Below are 21842 nucleotides of genomic sequence, written 5' to 3'. Positions count from 1 at the left end.
ACAGAGCCGACCCTGTGAATCCCTTTCTGGCCTTGCTCACTTGCTGGGACTGGGGCATCCAGGGGCTTCAACCCACGCTCTCCCTCGCTGGGCCTCAGCTTAAGGCACCTGTTTCATGTGGGGTGGGAGGGGGGCGTACCACCACCTTCCACACCTCAGCGTAGGGGTCAGGCTGGGATGGGGCTTCTGTCTGTGTCGGGAAGCCCAGCTGACCCTGCGGACAAGCCCAGACACGCAGCTGTTCCTGAACAGGAAGCGGCGGCCGCGGGGGAGGGTAAGCGCCAAAGAAGGGAGACCAGACCCAAGGACATCCGACTGGCTGAGTCCGATTAAAAGGGTCTGGGCCCAGTCTCCAGGTAGGAGCAGCCTCCTGCCACGGGGAGTCTCTTCTCTGGGGAAACATTTTTGTCTTTAGTGGGAATTTCTTGCTGATGGCTCGACATCTGACTTTGACCTTTCCTTCTCTAGCTTCTCTGCTGCTGGTGGGCTGGGGAACTGCCCACCTCCCCCGGAGCCCCCCACACTAGCTCCTTCCCAGGGGTGCTCAGGCTGCCGACCCTCCCACCTCCGACAGTCTCCTCCCGCGGAGGCTCCAAAGCTGGTCAGGGGGCACCTGGGCCTGGTGGGCTTCCTGCCCAAGGTGTAAGTCCATCATGAAAGATCGGGGCCCTGGGCCCTAAGGAGAAGGGCCAGGCAGCCTGGTTGCTGCTCACTGAAGGTTCCTCCCAAGAGCCCCCCATCCACCTGGCTCTTCCCGCTCCCACCCGACTTCCCTGCCGTCCCGCCCGCTCCCACCCAGCGTGGCTCCCAGGCCCTTCCTTCTGTGACCAGCTTGGCCCCGCACGCACCCTGCGGCAGCTTTGCACGGGATGCTGGGCACGGATGGAGAAGCGCCGAATGGCACGTGGGGGATAGGAGTGGTCCTCCTGACCCCAGACGAGGGAGGGACAGAAGCTGTGGACGGGGCCCGCTGGCTGCAGTCTGGGACCTTCGTACCCACGCGAAGGGGGCCCTGGAGCAACCCCGAGCCCTGTCAGGCATCGGGCCCCCCAGGCTTGAGGGGGGCAAATGCTGCCGTGAGACCCCCCGTCCTCCAGGCCTGTGTGTGCGCACGTGCGGCAGGGGTCACTCGGGTCTGGAGCACCTGAAGGCCACGGAGGAGGCCGCAGCAAGGGACCTGGCTCCCAGCCCACCCAGGCTGGCCTCCCCTCCCTCCCTGGGGCCTGCCTCCATTACGCTTAACGTCTCACTCTCCCCCTTCCCCACCAAGAGGATCCAGCAGCTTCTTGCAACTAACTCTGGTGGTGGTGGTGTGGTTGGGAGGGGTCCACAGGTGGCCCTAACCCCCTTTAGCTCCTGATGTTTAGAATCACGGGGTGGAAAGAGGTCCTAGAACTCCTCTCATCCAACCCTGTCACTTGACAAAAGAGAAAACGGAGAGCCAGGGAGAAAACGACCCCTAACACTGGTGGCTCCTCAGAACCATCTGGGACAGGGGTTTAGGCACCTGGCGGAGGCCCCGTGTGCGGATGCCAAGGGCTAGCTGCAGCAGTAGCATGGGCTTAGGGACAGGCTCCAGCCACGTGGCCCCCTTCCTCTAATCCTCACCCCTCCTTTCCCCCTTTCCAGCAGCAGTTATAAAATCCAGGAAATAAATGTGGATTGATGGCCTATAAAGGGCTTAGTTAGTGCTGTGACCTGCTGAGTTATGTAACTCCCATTTATTATTGGCCTTGGACGAAGTTTCCATTGAAGCAGCTCACCAAGCTGATTCCGTGACATTTCCTTTAGTCTTATTCAGTGGCTGCAGCCCAAATTCCTCCGCAGCTTCAAAGAGCAGCAATGGGGGTGTGGACGCTTTCAAAAACCCCCTTCTTCAATCCCTTGGGCTAATGCTCCTCTCTCACCCCTAATAGCCCCTGCTCACCTCAGAAGGGGTCCCAGGCTCTGGCCGACCTGCCTTCCCTTTGGGCCCCTGGGCTGTAGGCTGCCTTGGTGGGGAGGCTGAGAAATGGTGTTTTTCCCAGACCTGGTGAATGAAAGGAGAGCAACCCAGGGCTGGGAGAATCAAGAGGTGGCCTAGCAGAAAGAGCCCTGAACTAAGTAAGAGTCAAGCGTTCTAGTCAGATCTCTGGTGTTGGAATAATGGCCACTCTGAGCCTCGGCATGCTTGTTAGGGAAGTGAAGTGGTTTCCCTTATCTGTCCAGTCTGACCCCCCAGTAGGCACCCTCCTCGGTCTGGTCCGGCCTGCCTTGCTGGGGTGGACAGCCCAGAGAGGGTGAGGGAGAGGGATGAGGGGCTGGCAGTCTTTCTTTGGAAGCTAACACAAGCAAGGTGAATACCAACGTGATGCCACCTTGTGTTCAAATGGGAACAGAGCCCAGCCTCTTTCAAGGCAGCTTTCCAAACAAGTTCATTTCCTGTGCCCCCACCCCTTTCCTGCTCTGGCAGGGGTAGTACTGGGAAGCCAAGGATCCTCCCTAATTGTCACCCCTTCGTCCTTCTCTCCCTTCCCCAGGTGATGCCAAGGGGGCCCAACAGAGAAGCTCTCTGAAGGCTCAGCTGTCATCCTCAAGTGGACTTTTGGAGACCTCTTCCCAGGTTCAAGAAGGAAAAGATGGGACACTCAAGGGAAGTACGGGCCCCAGAGAACTCAACAATGTCTGTCTTCTTAAGACATATTCCTCCTATTCATAGTAATACCTTGATGCCTCAGGGACAAACCGGTGCATCAAACAAAGCAGCTCGTTTGTACCCAGTGGTATAGGCTACAGGAGTTCCCTCCATTAAGGATCTGACTGGGCACGAAGGCTACTAGTCCACACAACTCAAACTACACATGCACAGATGACTCACCCTTAGAGAATGTCACCTTGGAAGAAGACTTCGTGCTCATCCAAGCCCAGCCTCGGCTTTTACGGATAAGAACTGAGGGCCCACCGTGAGGAGAGGACTTCTAATGGACCAAATGGCAGAGGAGGGCTAGAACAATTCTGTATTGCGACTTGGTTTTTGAGATGCTGACTTTGGGCTCACAATGTATCACACCAGAGGGGTCTTTGGAAGGAAGGGCTGTCACCTGGGGCCCCAGGAACATGGCTGTAATAGCGGACAGGATGGTGTGATAAACCGTCAGTTGAGCAAAGCCCAAGACTGGGTCTCTAACCCAGCCAAGGCTGCATACGGGCGTCTGCCCAGTTTCTGCTTACCGCCGGCCAGGCTCCTCCAGGAGGGACAAATGCTTCAGGTATCACTCAGGATCAGTACCAGACTCTTTTCTGGTGAAAAAACGTGCAAACCTTTGTTCCCAGTGCCTTTACTTACAGCCCCAGGTAAACCCCCCAAGATAGAGAGACTGCCTATAAAATAAAAGGCCTGTTTCCAAAGAAGCGTAACAGGCCAACTTGCAGTCCAAGGCAGCAGCTGACAAATCACTCAGGGATAGGTGACCCATCTGGGCTAGCCAAGAGTAAGGGAAAGCAGGCTTGACGAAGGATGACAGGAAAAGAAATCGAGACCTCAGTGGGGGAAGGATACAAATGTCTGTTTACTGTTGGGCAGTATCTCATTTAATCTCCAACAAGGCTGAGAGTGAGGGAGGCATTGTTACAACACTCCTGATGAGGCAATTCAAGTTCCGGAAAGACTGCTCCACTCTTTTTGAGTGTGTCTGCACTTGAGATGTCCTGCAAAAATCTTAGAAGATGGAAGTTTGGCTTCTTGCCTGGGTAGAGCAGTGCTCAGCGTTTAGTCATCAGTAATGCTAATCATGTAGACAGCCTCTATCCCTTCTTGCCACCATTCCACACCCAGTTGTGCATCTGATAATATTTTATTTACTTTTTTTTTTAAGATTTTATTTCTTTATTTGACAAAGAAAGACACAGCGAGAGAGGGAACACAAGCAGGGGGGAATGGGAGAGGAAGAAGCAGGCCTCCTGCCAAGCAGGAGCCCGATGCAGGGCTCGATCCCAGGACCCTGGGATCATGACCCGAGCCGAAGGCAGACGCTTAACGACTGAGCCACCCAGGTGCCCCTATTTTATTTACTTCTGTAGGTCTGCTCCCAACCTGTTTATATGCAGTGACTGGAACTTAATTCTTACCATAAAGCATTATGAGCAACAGATACTGAATAAACATGTTTCAGTGGCATCTAAAAATGTCAAACTTACCGCTGTTTTCATACCTCAATATCTCCCTCAGTGTGCCTGCACAGGAATGAAATGAACTCTTAGATGCAAGAGAGACCATGAGCCTCCTCCTTTACTGAATTTTCATGGACCGCTCCCTTTTCCTTAAATTGGGGAGGGTGAAGCAACAAGAGAAAGGTATTCCCTGAAAGGTCCGATAGGCCCGAGATAACTCTGCTTCCTCACCTACTTCTTTTAGGACAATGTCTAGAACACTTATAAATAGACTGGAAATAATATTCTGCATTAGGGGCGCCTGGGTGGCTCAGTCGGTTAAGCACCCCACTCTCAGTTTCGTCTCAGGTCGTGATCTCAGGGCCGTGAGATCAAGCCTCATGTCAGGCTCCGGGCTCAGCCAGGAGTCTGGTTGAAGATTCTCTCTCCCTCTGTGCCTATTCCCCCCACCACTCTCTAAAATAATAAATAAATCTTTTTTAAAAATCTAAAAAAAAAAAGATTATTGTGCATACATAAGCAGTGAAGACAGATTTCTCTTGTTTTTATCACATTACAAAATAGCCAAAGCAGACACCATACCACCAACAGCATCTGTCAACTACTGCTTCTAACGTCATCCGTGTCTACTTCCCTCTCTCATCCAAATCTCCCTGAGGGCATCTTACTCACCCTCACGGACCTGGCCCCCAGGAAGCTCCAGAGTCTGTTGCCGGGTGCCTAGCAGGGGCAGGTGGCACACTGGTTGCTATCACAAGGATTACTTCACCTCGCCATCACATCGCCCCTTTGGGGTGGTTCCTCTCTCTTTATAGCAAAGGAACAGGCAGGTGAGTGACTAGTGAAAGATCACAAAATTAGGCAACAGTGGACCCAGAATTCCAACCCAGGTCTCCTGATGTGAGATCTAGGTCTTCTCCCAACGCACCTGGCAGTAGCCTCTAGTATGGGGTTGTCTGGTTATACCACCAGTGAAGGCCCTGAGCCTTTACTCATCTCAGCTGGGCCTGTTTACCAAGGGGCAAAGGCCCCTCCTAGGGCCAGCCGGGCCTCTGGGTCACCTGAGAATGATGAATTCACGAATAAATACTTTCAGAAAACTACCGGATGTTATGCAAATGCAAGCTAGTCATGGTAACATCTGATGGACTATGGCTTTTTTCCTATGAAAAAATAGCCTTACCAAGTGCACAGGAGATGAAATATTCCCTTTACACTTTTAATGTAAGTTCAAAGTACCCCTAAGTTTCCATTATCCATGAATCAAAAAGTAAAGAGTAATGGGCTGAGCCTGGACTGAGCCTGCTGGCAGGTCACCATATGCTGGTAAGCAGCAGCTAAGAATAGGGGTGCCTTCGGCTCAGGTCATGATCCTGAGGTCCTGGGATGGAGCCCTGCATCGGGCTCCCTGCTCCGCGAGGAGCCTGCTTGTCTCCCTCTCTCTCTTCCCCTCCCTCTGCTCGGGCTCTCTCTCAAGTAAAATCTTAAAAAAAAACAAAACAAACCAACAAAAACCAGCTAAGAATGAATGAAGCTTTCTGCTCCTGAAAAACATGTTTGTGAGTCCAGCTGGGCTTGTGAGTTCCTCTCAAGCGGCTGTTCCCAATCCAAGGATCAGAATCACCTGGGTAACTGTTTTTCCAAATACTCCAATAGTAGGACACTCCCTGAGGTTGAGAGGAAGGAGGAAGTGATTTCTGGAACTAGCTTGCAGTCAAGTCTGGCCATACCCCCCCTCCTGGCCTGGTGGAGAACTGCAGCTACTACAGGAAGTTGCCGCTCCCCCCACCCCTCCCCAAGCAGGGGCATGTTGCTCCACCGCTCTCTCCTTTGAGCCTCAGATCAAATCCTAACTACTTTTTGTCTGTGGCTGGGAGCCAATCTTCTGCTGGGACAGCAAATCGAGAAGCTGAACTATCTGCCTCCTTTTAAATACATTAAGTCATAAGACTATACTTTCAGGGATCATTTCTATAGTTCGTTAAATACATTAAGTCATTAAATTCCCCCCACCAGGTATCTGGGCCTCGCAGGGGCCCGGAGCAACCCCGGGTCCGCAGGCAGGTCTGGTTGGTGCTTATACAGACAACACATCAAGGCAAGTTAGAGCGTTAGAGCCAGGCTCACAGAACCAGAGAGGGCTGGAGCTAGGACTTTTTAGATTGCCTGGATAAACCACCCCACTTTAAAACATGACAGACCTAAGGTCCAAAGATGTTAAAGCAGTATTCCTCCGCCTAAGCCACACATCACACTTACCTATGACACTTCACAGATGCCTGGGTCCAGGCCCACAAGAGTCCAAATCAGTAGATCTGGGGTGGAGTTTTAGGTCTTTATGGGTCCTTCTGGGGTGCTAAATGACTTGCTAGGGTTGCTCTAGGGGGCAGAGCCTGTACAGGTCTAGAGCCTTCTTTCCAACTATATACCGCTCGGTGTCTAAAGGAAATGAGTTTGAAACTGAACTGTACTGGGGCACCTGGGTGGCTCAGTTGGTTGGGTGTCAATTTCAGTTCAGGTCATGATCTCAGGGTCGTGGGATCCAGCCCCCGGTCGGACTCTGTGCTCAGTGTGGAGTGTGCTTGTCCCTCCCCCTCTGCTCTGCCACCCCCCACCCCCGCCACTCGTGCTTGCTCTCTACCCCCTCCCAAATAAATAAATAAAATCTCTAAAACCGAACTGTATTATTACTTAGTATTTAAGACATTCTGAGAAGTCCCCTAACTACAAAATCTTTCCTAACAAACTTGCCACTGCAGAAAATTCAGCCCATGTCCTTTGTGGTTGCTGGGGCTCTTCTGCCTGCGCACACTGGGAGAGGCCCCGGGGCTGGAGGGAGGGGGCCCCGGGGCTGGAGCAGCCCTTGCTCCACTAGGGCTTGAAAGACAGTTTCCCCACTGGGTGGGATCGCAGGCCACGGTCCCTGAGCTGAGGATAGTACTCCAGTCCCGTTTCCTCAACAAGACTAAAGTGAACATGTCCTTTCCTGGGCTGCTCCTCTGGCTTCTCACCTGAGACTGGCAGGATCAGTAAAATGACTGAATGAGGCTGAAAAGAATTCATCAGTCTCCAAAACACTGACTTGGCAGGCCCCAGAGGACCACGGGGCAGTTAGGTAAGGTCCTGTAAAGCAGGAATGAGCCAGGCAATTAATTATACTCTAGAGCATCCAACCTCAACTGGATGGATGGCTGTGCCTTCGTCAAGTGAACTATCCTATTAATATGCTGATCAGGGTTACTTTTACTGTCACGTCAGAGCCCCACGTTTCCTGTAAACAAAATATACTGGATTGGACTAAATACCACTGCACTGAATATGGGCTCACATTGTGCTACCACATGATTAGTTTTATAATCACCCTTCCTTCCAGAGTCTCTCCCAAGCAAATGGGTCACAAATAAGCACACTGTATTATTAACATCTACATTACAGCCTGCCTCTCATTACTGAGTCAACCTGGCAACTGGTATGCCTTGTATCATGTGTGGGTTGTTACTCAGCATGCCCACATTTCTAGAAAGCCCTGTTGTCTATTACTCATATCTCATTTGAACATGTGAGCCAAGCAGACATGTTCTTCATGTATTCCCCACTGCATACCTTCAGCCAGTGCAAAAATGGTGACCCTCCTTGCCCTCAGAAATGCCTGCCATGTTTGATGGGGGAAGATTATTAGACTGCTGAATAAACACCAAGTTCAGACCCCTAGAAAAGGCAAAACCAAAACAAAATACACTGGACCTCATACATGTTTCATATACATATTTATATATATTTCATGTACAAAGTTACATTCTGAACCCCAGGGGTTCCATAATAGAAATAAATACTGAAATAACTACATTGCTAAATGAGCTTTTTGCTCATAGAAATGAAGCCTCAGCCTCTAAGAGACAACAAGTGGGACACTCTAGAACCCATTTTTCAGATTATAGAGGCCAGTAAAAGTCTGGATAAAATGTCTAGGACAAAAAACAAATTCAGAACATAAAATGGTTAAAATATATTCAAATATATTGAGAAATGAACGACAAAATTAATAATAAAAACTTAATTTTTTAAGAGAAAGAAAAATACATTTAGTGTTACAAAATAGCATAACCCTGTTAGAAAAGCATTTATGATTTCCACATTTAATTCTCTCTTCTCTACTCTTCCCATGTTATAAGCTGGGGCCAAATGAGTCCCTTTCTCAACATGATCAATTAAGAAGAGCCCTAAATCTGCTTGAGTCCTTTGGTAACGATCATAATACTCACAAGGAAATAAATATTCAGTTCCACAGCATTTGCAAGAAAGACACACATTCTTCAGGACAGTTAATATTATGAGACAACTGTTTTGCTCTGTTTTGTTACTAAGGCAGCCTATGTTAAAGGGTCTGTTCTCAAATGCAGTTAGACCTTTACAAGAAATGAACAATATAGCAACTGAGAGAATGTATTCTAATCTTTTCTATGCAAACACACTTAATTTGAAAAGTTCTGTGCCGCATACTTTGTGCTCAAAATCTTTTACAAACTCTCAACAAGCTGCATCTATCAAGATATTCATTCCTATTTAAAAAATTCAGATCCACACAGGTTGGAGAAAAACACTCTCAAAACGGTGTTCTTCAAGAATATTCTCTCTTTGCCTCAAAGGGGTTTCAACCTGCATTTCATAGTTAAGTGTGAGGTTGGTGTACAGGTTACTGACATTTTTGTAGATCGGCAATGGTTGAACATCAGCAGTTTCACATGGTTCAACCTCATACATAACCCAAGCATAACAAAACGAGAATATTCTCGGGTCTCCTTTATTTCTTCCAACCAGGGGCAATCTATAATTTTTTTACATGGAGAGACCAACCCAAGGTATTCGAGACTCTTCTCTATCCTTGAGTTGCTAGCTACAGGCAGTTTACACCAACCACTTTGCTGCTTGCAAGAAACTTACATTTTGGTTACCAAAGTGAACGTTACCACCTCGACCAAAGTGAACGTTACAAGAATATAAGCCTATTATTGGGGAAAGGGGGGAAGTAAAGCAATCTGTGGAAAATATTTAAATGAAATTACAAATATAAGGACAAGCCCTTAAAACAACTTGTACAGGCATTTCTGTACTCTCTCTAGTCCCTGAAGTTAATTAACAGGGCGACAGATAATCTGACAGCTTTAGATAAAATAGCTACACCCCTATATTCCTTACGTTAAAGCCAGTAAGTTTAAAAAGAGCAATCAGAACCATTGTAACATGTTTGCATTTTTCACCTTTAACTCCTGATTTCCTAAATTACATTTGGTCATATAAACACGTAAAAGACTGAACAGCAAGTGGAGTCTGACTCTGGGATGCTTACTTCTTGGGACTAATATTCCCAAACACTTTGGTGTCTCCTTTTTGTGAATTTATACAACATTCCCCAAAAATGTTTAACAATGTGGGTGGTTTTTTTTTTAGGTATTGCCAAAAATGGCTCAGATTTAAATTAAAAACATAGCTTCTAAGCTATGGATAAGTGGCTTAAGTTTTGATGCCTTGAAGAAAAGTGACTGAATACCTCAAGCAAAAAAATTATCCTTTTAGTACAGCTTTTACCAAAGGAGTTTTTCCTTCTGGCCATCTAAAGTGGCCACAACTTTACTGTGTACCCAATGTGCTTATAGACACATGTGGCCAAACGGATCCTCCAGCTCATTAAATCCCATGTATTTATAATCTAGCTTAATCCTGTAGCTGCTTGAAGGACAATGGCATACTTTTTACAACTATGTCTGCATGACATTCAGAAAGAACAAATCCCTGGCACTTAAGAACACTTAACACAGTCTGAGGCCTGTGTTTGCTTACTTTTCCCTCAGGGAGTCCTTCTGATAACCGGGCGGGGTGGGGGGGTGGGGTTTTATTCAACAGGCTTGGATTTTTAAAATAACACTTAAAATTTGTATTTAGTATTGCTTAAGGAAATGGTAAATCACACATTTTCAAGAAGCTGGAGAGAGGGGAAAACTGCAGCATAATGGTTTCTGAAAACTTATGAAACAAGAAAATCAGTTAAACCCAGACTTGTTTTTTTAAACGGGGGGTACCTGCAAGAAGAGGAACATGTCAGCTTTTACTTTATGGCATCTTGGCTTTGTCTTCTTCCCCTTCATAGTTTTCCTCTTTGAAGATGGCGTTTTAATCTCAAAAGAGCACAAATGCTTAAAGGTGGCATTTACATACAAGATTCAAGTGCTAGCTGTTCTGTAGTTTTACACAGAACAAGAGAAAATACTGTTTCTCACCAAATCCCTTATTCGGTTCATAGGCCACTCTATCTCCACTGTAGCTTTGCTATTATTCACTGGAAGAGCAGTCCAAGAACAATTGGTAAATAGGTGAATTTTTTTACGTGGAAAAAAACCTCAACCAATCACCACCATTCACTGATACAGGAACCAAAAACACAATTTCCTTTAAAAAAAAAAAAAATCCTCCCATCATTCCCATTATTGAAGCGATCTTCTGAGCCTTATAAATAATAAACGTTTCAGACACGTCAGTTTGAAAATGAGTGAGACTAGTCTCAAAAAATAATCATCAGAATATTCAGAGAGCAGGCCTCATAAACTTTAGAGCTCTAATAAGTCAGAAACAGGAAACTTTTATTTAAATAGTGTAGTCTTAATTTCTTTAATATAAAACCCCCCAAATCTGATGAAAACAAGGTTTTATATACCATATAAACAAGATTTGTCAGATTTGAAAGTGAAAGTTAAAGTCATTTACAGTTAGCTTTTAGCCCCCTGGGACATTTAGAGAAATCCTGATAATCCACCTAATCCTAGTTTGTGTCAATTTTATAATACATTGGGGAAAACTTTATTACTGTACTTAATGGTACAATTTCACTTATCAAGTGTTCCCATTAATTCCATTATTAGTGACAGCTAAAAAGTGACCGTATCAAAGTGAGTGACATGAACTGTGGCAGAGTGAACCACATCTGGATTGCTTTCTATAATTCACCAGTTTGCAGAGAGGAAACATTCTTTGATTTGTTCATAACATACTGAAATTGCCTAGAACACTGGTGCAGCAACACAGCTCGTTCCTGTATTGTTATGGTAGGACAGGTTCTGTAATATAGAGTTAACAGGAAAAAAAATGCTCACACAGTATGTGGTGAAACTTCTTTCACAAAGAGAGCATTAAATCAAGGGGCAAAGGGAAACTAAACCATGCAGAAGAGACAGCTTCCCTGTCTCCACCTGTTTCCGATGTGCTCACTCACTGCCATACATCACTTGCCACACGATGAGGTGACTCCTTTCTGCTTTGGCGACAGAAGGTTCAAGTGGAAGATCCTCTCCAAGAAGTTCTGATTCTCCACCTTCATCACCTGGGGGATGACAACAGGAACTCAAGTTAGGCTGAGCGTGGAATACGCAGGCCGACACACAGCAGATGTAATGCTCAGGGTTAGTCTGCAACAGTATGCACAGAGCTTGGCCGATTCCCATTTCAGAGAACACAGTACAAGAAAAGCCATGAGTCAGAACCTTCACTTGCCCAACTTCTGAAAAGGTTAATTCATTTTTCAGACTATATTTATAAAAGTGAGCTCACTGTATGTACTACATTAGAAACTCATCGCACTATGTCTACATTCTGAGGTTAACAGAAATGAGAAGCTAAGAAGGAATAGCTGTCCAACCCCATGTTCATCCAAATGGACAGTCTTCTCTCATTTATGTCAAACTGAGAAGTGAGACCACATAGGCCTATAAATGTGGAAGCGTGGAGTTAGAGCCCACGCTCCCACAAACTAGCTAAACCCAAACAACTCATGTTTGTTGTCAGTGACAGTAAAGCTCTCCAATCAGAGACAACCAATACAAGCCCGTGGAAACAGAAACTATCTCCCTGCAGCACTAGGAGATGGCAGATTTATCACTCAATATACTGGGTTTTTTGTTTGTTTTTTAAGATTTTATTTATTTGACAGAGAGAGGGAGAGAGCACAAGCAGGGGGAACAGTAGAGAGAGAGATAAGTTAACCTATGCTTTCTGTATTTACTGAATTTGTATTTTCTGAAGACTGTAATTATATTTAGCTTCTTTAGAAACTGTTTTCTGAATCTGTGTGTTTTAGGGCACATTGGTGATGGACTGGATGACAGTTTTTTTTTTTTTTTTTTTTTTAAGATTTGTTATTTTACTTATTTGAGAGAGAGAGAGCAGGACCTGGGGGGAGGAGCAGAGGGAGAGAAAGAAGCAGATTCCCCGCTGAGCAGGAAGCTCAATGTGGGGTTTGATCCCAGGACCCTGGGATCATGACCCAAGCCGAAGGCAGACACTTAACCATCTGAGCCACCTAAGGCGCCCCAAGGTTTTATTTTTATTTTTATTTATTTATTTTTTTAATATTCTATTTATTTGAGAGGGCGAGAAAGCACATGAGAGGGGGTAGGGTCAGAGGGAGAAGCAGACACCCCGTCGAGCAGGGAACCCAATGTGGGACTTGATCCCGGGACTCCAGGATCATGACCTGAGCCTAAGGCAGTCGCTCAACCAACTGAGCCACCCAGGCGCCCCCAAGGTTTTATTTTTAAGTAATCTCTACACCCAACTTGGTGCTCAAGCTCACTACCCTGAGATCAAAAATCGCATGCTCCACTGACTAAGCCAGCCAGGACGCCCTATACTGAGTTATTTCTTCCCATGACTTTCAAGTTTAGGATAGATTATGAATTAATGGTATATGGTGGAGATGAAGAAATGAGGCCGAAGCCACAGACAGGCTATGGGTTCTCCTAGAAACAGCTGAGTCAACTGGATAAATGAGGTCCTGATCAAAGACACCGCTCTCCAAGGCCCAGTACAAGCAAACCACACTCCTCTCTACAAAGTGCATCCCTGGTTTTGCTGTTGCAGAAACAGGGTTATTCTGACACAACTCAGTGACAACTGGTATCGTGGGACAGATTCTTCAACAGAATCCTTACACACACACACACACACACACACACACACACACACACACACACCCACACACCAAGGGGCAAAGATACACCACTGATCTGCTAGTTTTGCCGTGTGTCTCACCTGAATTTCAGATGGGCAAAAGAAAACAGTGGTAGTATCAACTAGAAACAGTGGCAGAGAATAAACCTTAAAAGTAGGCACTTTTCAACAGACATATGAAAAAGTGCTCAACAACAGTCGGCATCAGGGAAATCCAAATCAAAACCACAATGAGATACCACCTCACACCAGTCAGAAAGGCTAAAATTAACAAGTCAGGAAACGACAGATGTTGGCGGGGATGAGGAGAAAGGAGAACCCTCCTACACTGTTGGTGGGAATGCAAGCTGGTGCAGCCACTCTGGAAAACAGTATGGAGGTTCCTCAAAAAGTTGAAAATAGAGCTACCCTATGACCCAGCAATTGCACTACTGGTGATTTACCCCAAAGATACAAATGTAGTGATCCAAAGGGGCACCTGCACTCCAATGTTTATAGCAGCGATGTCCACAATAGCCAAACTATGGAAAGAGCGCAGATATCCATTGACAGATGGATAGGGAAGATGTGGTGTGTGTGTACACACACACACACACACACACACACACACACACACACACACACACACACACACACTGGAATACTACTCAGCCATCAAAAAATGAAATCTTGCCATTTGCAACGATGTGGATGGAACTAGAGGGTATATGCTGAGTGAAAATAAGTCAACCAGAGAAAGACAATTATCATATGACCTCACTGATATGTGGAATTTAAGAAACAAGGCAGAGGATCATAGGGGAAGATAGGAAAAAATGAAACAAGACGAAACCATAAGAGACTCTTAGTCACAGGAACCAAACTGAGGGCTGCTGGCGGGGAGGGGGGTTGGAGGGATGGGGTAACTGGGTGATGCATATTGGGGAAGGCATGTGTTGTAATGAGCACTGGGTATTATATAAGACTGATGAATCACCGACCTGTACCCCTGAAACAAATAATACATTATATGTTAATTTAAAAAAGGAATATACCCTAAAAATATATGATTTAGAGATTAATGTCCCTATGAAAAGAATATCTACTCTCTAATTCTTCAACATTTATTGAGACTTGTTTTGTGACAAGAATTCTTTACCAAACGAATTCAGCAGTTTTTGGATATTGTTTGTATGTAGTCACTTAGCATTTAGTTTTTCCTTATCATATTTTCTTAATCTCCATATTCTTTGTTTTTTGTTAGGCATATTAAAATATGAATATTTTATTACTTTAGTTTTTCATTTATATGTTTTAAGATTCAGTTATTTGTGAAATTTTATCTGCATATTTTCTATCTTTGTCTAGTTTATTAATTTCCTTTTCATTGTCATTTGCATCTAATCAATTACTAAACCTACTGATTAAAAAAAAAAAGTTGGCACTTTTCTCTGTAGGCCAAACTGTCCTTTAACCCACCTCCTAGTGGTCCTTCCACAGCAATGTCAAACTGTGCAGTGGTGCATGCTCTCAAAGACTCAAGACCAAATTCAAGAATATAAAAAACTGGAGTTTGGTTTTTAAATTTTAAAAAGTACAACGAGGGGTGCCTGGGTGGCTCAGTCAGTTAAGTGTCTGACTCTTGATCTCAGCTCAGGTCATGATCTCAGGGTGGCGAGATTGAGCCCCACGTTGGGCTCTGTGCTGGGTGTGGAGCCTGCTTAAGATTCTCTCTCTCCCTGTCCTTCTCCCTCCGCCCCTCCCCCACCAAAATAAATAAAAATAATTAAAAAAAAATAAAAAATTACAACAATGACAAAATCAGTTGGCTGAGATCAAAGGTTGTTGGTATTTGAGTTGTTTTGTTTTGAAGGTTCTATTGTTTAGAATCACCATTTCCTAGGGCTCTACATCCTATTTAATTAAACCACTAAAACTAGACGACTGGGGTAAACAGGTGAAGGGGGGTAAGAGCACACCTGCTCTGAGGAGCACGGGTGAGGTATGGAAGTGCTGAGTCACTATACCATGCACCCGAAACTAATACAACACTGTATGTTAACTACACTAGAATTAAACAAAACAAACAAACAAACAAAAACCCCCAAAACCATGGGATGGTTGGGATCAATTTTTCATTGTTAAACTATTACAGGAAATGGAAATGGAACAAAAAAAAGATCAAATTTGATTTTTTTTTTTTAAAAAAGCATTATTTACTATTAAAATTAACCTATGTTTTAAGACAAGTCTGCTTTTCAGGCTGGATTAACTAGAGATACTGACAAATCTGGCTAAGCATTTTTTATGCTATTTTCAGGATCCACAATGGAAGCAATTTCTGGTGGACATGGAAAAACCACAGAGATTTTATTAACATACTCCTTAGTATGGTTCCAACTGCTGTGCTGCACTCCAAGGAAAAGCTGCCCTAATCACTCCAGCTAAATGGGAGTCCTTTTCTATCAAGGAATTCTGCACCAACAGTCAATTATTTAAAACATTTTGAAGTAACTTCATTCCTGCTGACATCAACAGAATCAATCAATTCCTAAACTTCACCTTAACACCTCCCTTAAAAATGTGTAAGTCTTTTCTGTCAAATAATCTGGTTTATACTAATTTTATGTGGCCCACTGTCCTTTACATGGCCCTAAATTTTATACTACTTTCTTACAGAATTTATAACTAAAGTATATGTCACCAATCTACAACATTATATTCTCTAAAACCTTACGTTTACGAGCTTTCTGAATCATTTTGATTTTAGGCACATCCAAAGGATCCCTTTATTTACAGCAAATAAGTAAGTTCACATCACAGTGCCTTACAAGTTTACAAAACACTACACTTCCAAAACATCAAACATCAGTTCTCTGTTTTCGTGGTCCCCCTCTGGCCATTCCTTCTCAGATCCCTTCATAAGCTCTAATGGTTCTTTTATTTTTTTTTTTTAAAGATTTTTTAAAATTTATTTATTTGACAGAGAGAGATAGCAAGAGCAGGAACACAAGCAGGGGGAGCGGGAGAGGGAGAAGCAGGCTTCCCGCTGAGCAGGGAGCCCGACGTGGGGCTCGATCCCAGGACCCCAGGATCATGACCTGAGCCGAAGGCAGACGCTCAACGACTGAGCCACCCAGGCGCCCCTCTAATGGTTCTTTTAATGGAACAATAATACAGGGTTCTACCTTAGAACCTCTTCTTTTAGCCCCTACACACTCTCCTTGGGTAAGCTCATCAACCCTTGTGGTTTTAAGTACCACTACATGCTAACAGCCCCCAAATCCCCCCTTCTGAGATATAAAATCTTTATACCCCAAAGCCCAATGGCCATCTTCCACCTAGACAACTCCCAGCTCCCATGCTCTTCAAGGTCAAGGTGATGCCCAACATCAAATTCCTCTCTCCCCCTCCAGATCTGCTTCTTCTGTTCTGATAATCTTTATCTCTGAGTAAATGGATCACCCCGCCTTTCCCCACATCCTATTAGTTACTAATTCCCCAACATGCTGCTTTATCTATTCCTACTGTTAGTGCCCCACTCAGTTTTTCATTTTTTCCTATCTCATTTCGCTACGTCTAGTCTTATACCTCCAATTCATCTTCTACACAAATCTATTCGTATTGCTCTTCTAGTTAAAGTCCTCTGACAGTTTTCCTTAGCTTTAAAGATAGAAGTGCATTAACTACAGAGAACAAAATGATGGTTACCTGGGGGGAGGTGGGTGGGGGGAATGAGGAAACAGGTGATGGGGATTAAGAAGTGCACCTGTTGGAATGAGCACTGCGTGATCTGTGGAATTGCTGAATCACTATATCGTACACCTGAAACTAACACACTGTATGTTAACCAGACTGGAATCAGAGAAAGGGAAGGAAAGGAAGGAAATACATACATAAATACATACATACATACATAAAAATATGGAAGCGGAAACTCCTTAATTTGGTATATAAAGGTCTTCCATAATCCAGCCCCAACCCCCATTTCTAGATTTAACTCTGGTCAAATGTACATTTGCCTCTACTCCACGGTCCAGCCATTTAAGAACAGTTTTTCTTCAATTAAGGTGGTTTTAACATTTCTAAGCCTTTGGTCAAGCTCTTATCTTACCTTGGAATGCCAATCCCCAGCAATCCGCATCCTGCTCACCCCCAACCCAACCCTTTAGACTACACTACTCAGAGCTCTGTCAGCTCAAGCACCGTGTGTTGACTCTGTCCCTCCCCCCACCCCCACCCAGGGCACTTATCTATTAACACATTTCTATCTCTGCACTCTCCTATAATTCCAAAGCCAGAGGCAGGCTTTGTCTGATCTGTGTCTGCATCTCAAGCTCAAGGCTGACAAGCACCTAGCAATAGTGTTTGTAAAGTGAGAAAAAGAACAAATAAAATCCATTTTTATACAAACACCACTTTATGAAGTATTTTTATTTCTCCCTTTTGCAGGTGAGGAAACTGGACTTCTGGGAGGCTGAATGATTTGCCCAAGGCCTTCTGACTCCTTTTTATGCTCTTCACATATACATCCATATATGACCCAACCCTGTTTTCTTTTTGTTTTTTTAAGTGGTAGGTGATACATGTCAACAGGAGTCTTATATTTTCATCAAATTTTATTTGCAGATAATGCAGGGTGTTTTTTTTCTTTTTTTTTTTAAAGTAATCTCCACACCCACCATGGGGTGGGTGGCTCGAACCTGCAACCCCAAGATCAAGAGCTGCATGCTCTTCTGAGCTAGCCAGGCACCCTAAACCCTGCTATTTTCGAATGCTCCTTCAAACAAATACATTGGGGTATAAAAAGAAACTTAAAAACAAAGAAATAAGGAAAAGGGAAAATATAAAGTCCTTTTGCAAGTAAAGAATTCAAAGAAAACGTCTTAGAAATCACTTATCAAGAGTAGGTTCTTGTTTACTATGAGTGAAAATCCAAGTTACAGAACATAGTGGCCAGAACCCATGACTTACCCATTCGGAAGTCAATGTAGCCCTCTCCTCCACTGATGACGAGCATAGACTTCAAGGGCATCTGGCTGCCAGGCTCCTGTGTAGATGGCCCTGCCTTGTCACCTGTTAGATCTGTGTCACTACTGCCACTTTGTGGGCTGACGACTTGACCTATTTGTGCAAGAACAGAAGCAGATGTTACTTATCACAGACTGGGGTGGGGAAGACTCATTTTCTCTGAATATTTTCAGAAAGTTGAACAAAAAGGTAAATATATTCTGATACAACCAAAGTACTGGGAATCGCAGAAGCCTCTACATGATCAGAAAATATCTATAAAGGTCCTAAGAACACAATTTGAAAATCTAAGTAGAGCCATTTTGTACCAAAGCAGGAATGGGTCCAAAACCCATTATGAGATCTGTGTATGGCCAGGCTGGTCTTCGCTGCCTGCTTCAGACTATTACGATCTACATCTTTTGACCTAAGGGACAAAGGAAAGGGTATGCGTGCATCTCTGTAAGAGATAAGAAAGGTCTTCAACGTAAGCCCTGTGAGTTTGGATATGCATAATTAATATTTAAATGTATTTTAAATCCATCATATTCCTCTCATATTTAAGAAAATTACATCTTATTTATAATTTAGATTATGCAAATAAAATTACTAGTAAATGTGCCATTTATTCTAAATTTAAGTTCTAAGGTAGAATCCTTGAGCATGAAATGGGAGAGAAACCTTTAATATGCCCTAGTTAAATGAACTAGATTTTTATGTATAAACATTAATAAATTAAAAAAAATGAGAAGAGAGTTGAAGAATATATATATGACATAACATTTAAGTTCAAAGACACAAGAAAAGACTACACATAGTTTATAGATTTGTTCAAATGTAAAAATATAAAAACATGGCAGGATACTTGTCAACTTCAGGACTGCAGTAGCATATGGAGAGGAAAGGGGAAGGGAATGGGATTAGAGGACTACAACAGACTCAAAGGGGACTCTAGGACCCTTTTTTCACAAAAGCAGAAAGATACTACTATCAGCAATTCCATTTTTAGGAATTTATCCTAAGGAAATGACTATATAAATATACAAGGTGTATGTTTCAGGAAGCTCATCACCATGTTGTTAAGAATACTGAGTAACTGGTTAGGATACCATGTGCCAGCCACACCATGTACACTGAATCATTTGATCTTTGGAACACCCTCAGAAAAATGAGGACGATGGTTCAGTTTATGTGTCAACCTGACTAGGCTCTGGTGCACAGATATGTGGCCAAACTCCAGTTTAGATATTGCCGTGAAGGTATTTTTTAGATATAATCCACACTGAAATCAGTGGACGTGAGTAAAGCAGATTATTCTCCATAATGTGGTGGGCCTCATCAATCCGCTGAAGGCCTTCCGAGAAAAAGATAGGTCCCCTGAGGAAGGAGGAATTCTGCCTCTAGACTGCCTTTGGACTCCAGCTGCAACATCAACTCTTTCCTGGGTCTCCAGTCTGCCGGACTCCCTGCAGATTTCAGACCTGAAGCCCCCAGAATCACATGAGCCAATTCCTTAAATTGAATCAATCTCTCTTTCTCTCTGATACCCTATCGGTTCTGCTTCTCTGAAGAACCCTAACACACTGAGACGCTATCATGTCCAATGTCACACAGCTGGTGTGGCAAAGTCAGAACTGAACTTTGTAGACCTCCAAAACTTGCATCTTATGGGGGAAAAGAATTCAAAATGTGGGACCTGCTTGCAGATGGTCAGTCACATCAGTTTAGTATTCTTAACGGACAGAACCTTTTTCCCTGGACAGCACTACTACCACCTTTCATCTAGATAGATGGAGCTTTATAGCTCCAAAGCACTTTTGTTAACTTTCACAACAAATGAGGTCAGCAAAACAAGAGATTAGTCATGTCCACTTAGGAAATGAGGATAAGTCTCAGAGGTGAAGTGACTTGCTCAAGACAACTAGGCAAGGGCGAGGCGGGGACTCCCAGTCTGCCACCCTTTGCCACAGCACTGAGACAGGCCCCAGAACACGGTCTCCTCTTCCTGTATATGATCTTGACGACAGGGGCTTCTCTCTAGTGTTAGGCCACGATTATTTCTGGTATTCTGCGGTGACAAAATAGTACCTACCACTGCTTTTCAAAAGCGAGCAGGTCTCTTATTTTTTTTTTTTTTTAAGATTTTATTTATTTGAGAGAGAGACAATGAGAGAGAGAGAGAAAGCACATGAGGGGGGGAAGGGTCAGAGGGAGAAGCAGACTCCCTGCCGAGCAGGGAGCCCAATGCGGGACTTGATCCAGGGACTCCAGGATCATGACCTGAGCCGAAGGCTCAGGTCGCTTAACCAACTGAGCCACCCAGGCGCCCACGAGCAGGTCTCTTAAATAAAAATCGACAAGTTTGTTTTTGGGGAGAGAGGAGAGATTCCAAAACAATTTCATTCAAATGTCCCTACAGTGCTTTATCCATACCTCCGTTATAACTTTTCATATATTATACTGGAATTATCTGTAATTCCAGTTCTTTGCATTAGACTAGGTAGTAGAACCAAGGCACAGAAAAGAGACAATTATATGCAACCTCTTGACAGAACAATCTAACTCACCTGGGACTGCCACAAAGAATTTCACAGCATCCCGGTGCCCATGGAAGCAAAGCTGTGCATGTGCCATTGAACAATAGGGTATAAATGTCCCCGGAGTCACTTTATCGCTGTTTTCATCACCATACACTCGGATTACACTTCCAGGACGATTTCCTGTTGCTCCTGAGGTTTTATTTGCTGCAACAGAAAAACCAAAGACCAAATATTTTCCCCTTGGAAATAGTAATGATGTAGGATGTTACTGGTTAATCCTTATGATATTATCTAAAAGCTACAGCCAGTTGAGGTAAAAACAAGGGCAGCAATGCCAACTCAAGACAAAGCTGGGAAAAAAAGGTAACATAGCATGCTAGTTATTTTTAAGTACCTCAGTAAATGGAGTAGGGGATTTTGCCAGTCTAGCAATAACTACACTTAGTTTTTAAACATATCTATTAATTAAAACAAAAACAAAAACAAACTTAGTTTAAAAAAAACCAGATTTGAATCTTAGGTATGTCTGTTTTATTTTATTTATTTTTTAAATCCCCATTTTAGAAGACTAACCAGTTACACAGTTTAAAGTAAATGGGTTTATTGTTAAATAAAATTTTCATAGTTTTCTCTTCTGATTTTTCTCCCCTGTGGTAAGAGAATCTCCCTTGAGGGGGGTGGTAAAAAGCTGTGTTTAAAAGGATACAGCCACTTCAATAGTGTAGCTTTGATTTACACCAGACTGACGGCCTGCTGCATTATTTTAGAACAACCAGACTCACAAAACATCCCCATTCCATGGGCCAGTAAGTGAATGAAAGAAACATGGTCGGTAATAAGAGTAAACAATGGAGATTAATGACAGTTTTAAGAGATGTGTCGTGTTTTTACTGGAAGGAAAACAAAGTCTGGAAGAAAGTTCAGCTGCAACAAAAGATGATAAATACACTAAGCGGCTGAGCAGTAGTTTGGTGGCCATGTAACAGACGTTAAAAAACAAAACCAACAGAACACCTGCTGCGATGCAGTGACTGAGTGGATGGCATTTAGGAACATTCAAGAGGGCGTCTAGAGCCGGAGGACAGCCTCCCAGTGGCCATCAGAAGCCAGCAAGAAGAGCTGGGTCCAGGCTCTGCACTTACCCCTCAGCCCCAGTAAGCGTCCCTG

General features: G+C 44.1%; 1 protein-coding gene across 1 annotated transcript in view; it reads right to left on the bottom strand.

Annotated features, from left to right (window-relative positions):
• Positions 1 to 7899: 7899 nt before the first annotated feature.
• SPAG9 (sperm associated antigen 9) overlaps positions 7900 to 21842 on the bottom strand; it is a 137450-nt gene continuing 123507 nt past the window's right edge. Inside the window, 3 exon segments of the mRNA XM_027626312.2 lie at positions 7900 to 11521; positions 18100 to 18249; positions 20703 to 20879. Coding sequence (XP_027482113.2) covers positions 11406 to 11521; positions 18100 to 18249; positions 20703 to 20879 — 443 coding nt within the window. The 3' untranslated portion in view covers positions 7900 to 11405.

The sequence above is a fragment of the Zalophus californianus genome, chromosome 16 (assembly GCF_009762305.2).
Source record: "Zalophus californianus isolate mZalCal1 chromosome 16, mZalCal1.pri.v2, whole genome shotgun sequence".
NCBI classification, from domain to species: Eukaryota; Metazoa; Chordata; class Mammalia; order Carnivora; family Otariidae; genus Zalophus; species Zalophus californianus.
Note: the sequence above shows the minus strand (reverse complement) of the source record. Positions and strands in the feature narration are given on the sequence as shown.